The sequence below is a fragment of the Vanacampus margaritifer genome, chromosome 2 (genome assembly GCF_051991255.1).
Source record: "Vanacampus margaritifer isolate UIUO_Vmar chromosome 2, RoL_Vmar_1.0, whole genome shotgun sequence".
NCBI lineage: Eukaryota > Metazoa > Chordata > Actinopteri > Syngnathiformes > Syngnathidae > Vanacampus > Vanacampus margaritifer.
The window spans coordinates 25,264,030-25,268,603 of record NC_135433.1 but is presented as its reverse complement, the minus strand read 5'-3'; the positions used below and the strand labels follow the sequence as shown (position 1 = coordinate 25,268,603).

At 35.7% G+C, this 4,574-nt stretch overlaps 1 protein-coding gene across 4 annotated transcripts in view; it reads right to left on the bottom strand.

Moving 5' to 3' along the window:
* The window catches only part of LOC144044253 (N-lysine methyltransferase KMT5A-A-like), a 10,872-nt gene extending 6,523 nt beyond the window's left edge, over positions 1-4,349 (bottom strand). For 2 of the 4 annotated variants that reach the window (XM_077558543.1, XM_077558544.1), the window contains exons 1-4: positions 2,033-4,349; positions 1,779-1,941; positions 1,315-1,377; positions 175-233 (exon numbers count right to left, since the gene is read on the bottom strand). In XM_077558543.1, the coding sequence (XP_077414669.1) occupies positions 179-233; positions 1,315-1,377; positions 1,779-1,941; positions 2,033-2,150 (399 nt within the window). In that variant the 5' untranslated portion in view covers positions 2,151-4,349 and the 3' untranslated portion in view covers positions 175-178. The remainder of the gene's footprint in view (positions 1-174; positions 234-1,314; positions 1,378-1,778; positions 1,942-2,032) is intronic. The other 2 variants (XM_077558545.1, XM_077558547.1) reach the window with 2 other exon arrangements.
* Positions 4,350-4,574: the final 225 nt, after the last annotated feature.

Here is a 4,574-nt window from a genome sequence, read left to right as displayed (position 1 = left end):
ATTGGTCAAAGTCAGACTAAAGTATACAATACAATATTCATTTGTTGCATGTCTTTGCAACAGACATATTGCATGAGCCATTCGTGCGACAAGATCTTTTTTTTATATATTGTGCAACGTCTTGCTTCTGAAAAACGTATTTCAACATCAACATTCAAAAAGAAATCTAGTCACCTGGTCAACTTGGTCTGTGACAGCTACTGTATGTCTTCAGGTTGTGCGTCAGTTGAAACCTGGTACACAAAGAGAAAAATACATATAAAATTAAATTCTTAGTAACACGACTGACTGTACCTGTGCATTTACACAGTTACAGTACATACAGAACAATGAATAGGTTAAAGTAATGTGAATGCAAACTCATTTTATTTGCCATTACAAAAATAAATAAATAAATCTGTCTGCACTACAGGTTTGTGTAAATTGGTGACGTCTATTTTTCACAATGACACAAAAATAAGAAAATACACAGTCCTCAGAGTGTCCATACCTGACCAGAGTATGAATTGTGAGGACTGTATGTGTAACTCCAAGCCCTCAAAACGTATTTTAAACTCACAGTGTATAAATACACTGTCCTCAGAGTGTCAGTTATTCACAACTACGACATTGTGAGGACTGTGTATCTTGCGAGGGCTGCACAGTATTGACAAAACATGCGACATGGGTGTTTTATACAGTGATGGAGATTATTTTGACATTAAACATGGACCGAATATATATATCTTCATAATCTAATTAAAGAAATGCACGTACATGCGGAAAAATAATCATGCTCATTTTGATCTAGTTTTATCCAAATAAGGTTTTTTTTGTTAGTAATGCTCCTCGATACAATTCTCTTGTATGGCGATGCGCAATTAAGGTTGTCTCTGATTGGTCAAAATCAGACTCAAGTAGGGCCTGGCAATAAATCAAATTAATTGAATAAATTAAATTCAAATTGAATCGTTGAAAATTTGCTAAATCGTGAAATGTATTTTGTCTTCTGGATTATTAAAAACTGTTATAATGTTCTGTTACATCCAGATGTTATTGTGAGTTGAAATTTTGCACAAGTGGTGGCAGAATGCTGGATGGTTGGTTTAAAAGACTTTTTATTTAATTTTTTGGCCATATCGCTTAGCCTCAGACTAAAGTATACAAACAATCCAATATCCATTTGTTGCACGTCTTTGCAATGCACATATTGCATGAGCCATTCGTGCGCCAAGATATTTTCCACATATTGTGCAGCCCTAGTATCTCCACCCTCCACTAATGTCTTGCTTCTGAAAACTGATTTCAACAACATTCAAAAAGAAATCTAGTCACCTGGTCAACTTTGGCGCAGTCTGTGATAGCGGTGTCTTCATCAGGTTGTGCTTCAGTGGAAACCTGGGGTAGATGAATAGAAAAATACCAATACAATTAAATTCTTACTAAGACTAGACTGCTATACTGTAATTTCATGTAATCATGAATGTGCGACCAGTAATTCTAGTATGTCACATGTATGAAACAATATCCAAATGTCATGATAAGCAATCACGATATGATAATCAACATGGTATTGTGAGGTTAGCGATACTCACGATAACTGTAAAAGTAAAATAAAAAAATAAGTCACAATATTGTAAAAAAATGAAATAAAAACAAAAAAAATTATATTGAGAAAAGAATGTACTTTTGCTTTTGAGTTATAATTAATCTTTTATGTTTTGTCAAACCTTGCACGATAACCCCCCCACCCCCAAAAAAAACAAAATTAAGTGTGACAACACACCATATAAACATACCATAGTGTTTTTCCATTGTAGTGAAATTCAAACATGAAAACCTTCTGGGCATCATGATACACTCTCAGCCTGTTTTCACGTTCCTGTTTGCTTATAACTTCTCCTCGATATTCAGTAGGAAAGACTCCCTTCTGAAAGGAGCAGGAACTGAACACTCCTCGACCTTACAAAGAAAAAGGGATACAACAGAAATATTTCATTATAACAGTAATGAAAACTAGGCCCATACTAAAGAATCTTTTACCAATACTCACCTTTGAATGAATTAATATATTTTATGGTGAAGCCATCCTTGTCTTTACCTAAGGATGAAAAATATGCTACCTCTTCTTTGGGTTTAACTTTTGCCCTCTGTGGCCTCATGACTGACATATCTCACTGAAGATAATGATCTAAAGCTATAGAAAAAAATGAGTTTCAATCAGTTTGATAGGTAACTTGGTGCAGATGTTTTGAAGTTGACTTTCTGTGGACCATAATATCCTGTGCAGTGTGCAGTAAATGTGCCAACGAAAATAAAATAGTGGATAGCACAGCTCTGCTAAATATTTGCATAAATTAAATGTAATGAACACTAACAGACTTTACTGAAATATTTCTATTTAAAGAACAAATTTAAGTAAACACAAATGCAGCAATTTACCAATACTTCATTTATACTGTACTGGTAATACTAAACCATTGTATATTTTCACATCACAAACCAGCCTATCAAACCAGCCTGTTATTGCTTTCCTCTTAAAAATTTCAATTAGCATTTATCTTACTCAACAGACGGTTAGCTCTGCTATGCTAACTGAGCTAACCGTCGCTAACAAAAGCGTAGCAATTCTAAATAATTAGCTGCAACCATCATAATCAACAGATGGTTAGGTATGCTAACGTTAGCTTAGCTGCACTTACACTGGACTTGCATTATAAATCATTTTCAGCAATGTACACAAGCGACCAACATTAAAATAAACAAGTTTCTGGAGGAAAAATTCGAGCTTCAAACCTACCTCATTAGCACAGCTACACTGCCATCACGTCTCGTGAAGTAATTAGAGCCGGGGGCGGTTCTCTATCGGGGCTGCTAGATGACGTCACTTCCGTACTCCGGGCAATATAATAAATCACATTTAAATCAACAAATTGGTTCAGTGTTGGATTATGAACTTTGTTGATAAGAGTGGCTATTGTTCTATGATTTACAGTGTCAATTAAAAAAAAAAAATAGATCACATTTAAAATTAACCCGAAAGGCTCATATACTAAATTAATTACCACAGACGAAAACAAAGGATATTATTGCTAGAATTATAGATAATTTTGTAATCGTTTAATGTGATTTCAGTTTGCTTTTTTAAAAAGTTATTTTTTTTTTTTTCATTAACGAAAATGTTTTTTTGCTTTAGTAAATAAAATAACCTTGCTGCTGTCACACAGTTGCTGTCCGAGGATGTTTTGGTACTATACTTTAGTAATGGACGCATGTGTTTTTTGGCAAAATTGTGAGCGAGCCCAGTAACTTGGCTTAGAAGCAACCCTGCAAATGAATGGTCACATGATGCTTTACTGTTGGCATGAAGCAGGACTGATGGTAGCGCTCATCTTTTCTTCTCCAGACAAGCATTTTTCCGGATGCCCCAAACAGTTGGAAAGGGGGTTAATCAGAGAAAATAACTGTAACTCTTTTTTCCTTATTTTGGTCTGTGTTTATGGAATCCCTTTTTCACTGGTCACACCAGGCCATCCTCCAAAAGTCTTACTCCCTCACCATGAGTGTAGATGGACTCATACCTGCTTACTGCCATTCCTGAGCAAGCTCTACACTGGTGGTGATGTCCTTATCCCTGCAGCTGAATCAACTTTGGGAGATAGTCCTGGCTTTTGCTGGATTTTCTTGGGTGCCCTGAAGCCTTCTTCACTTAAAGTTTGTAAGGTCACTAAAGGAAATTACTTTAATTTTCATGGCAAATAGGGACTTTGCAATTCATCTAATCACTATAACATTCTGGAGTACATGTACATGCAAATTGCCATCATAAAAAAACAATAATAAGTCAGCACTGCAGATTCTTAGAAAATCAATGTCATTCTCAAAACATTTGGCCGCTGGTGTACAGAAAGATGTTATACTGTAAAGGCAGGGTGGGATGTTAAATGATGAATTAATGTACGGCACTGACAGTTTCTCTGTCTCTGCTGTTAACCATTGTACATTTTTAAATAAACAACCACTGAAATAATTAAATACTGAAATATATAATTAAATATCGTAGGGTATTTCATTATTTAATTATTTACTTAGGAAATGGTGGCTGCAAAAAAAAAAAAAAAAGGCTCTGTGTCTACAGACAAACATTCACAATACACAGCATTTTGAGAAAAAACTGAATTATGGAGACGTGCGTAATTGTGAGGACAGGTGATGGTCAGCCAATCAAATGCTGTGAAATATACACTGGTGTGAATTATTCATGAAGTGGTGCATTACAAGGACCTTCCTACAGGGGGCGCCATCAAATACACAAAAATACACAAATTCACGTAATTATGCTTTACAAGGACATTGGCTAAAACTTTGGATTTAAGCCTTTTACAGCCCTAGAAGCACTTCTGCATTGAAATAATTATGAGGACATGGGCTGTGTCCTCATAATTCAAAATGTCCTCGCAGCACGGCATGTATTCAGGTGAAATGTCCTCATAATACACAAAGGCAAACACACACACACACACACACACACACACACACACACACACACACACACACACACATACAAATGTGCGGGCTGATAACCTTGACTGATC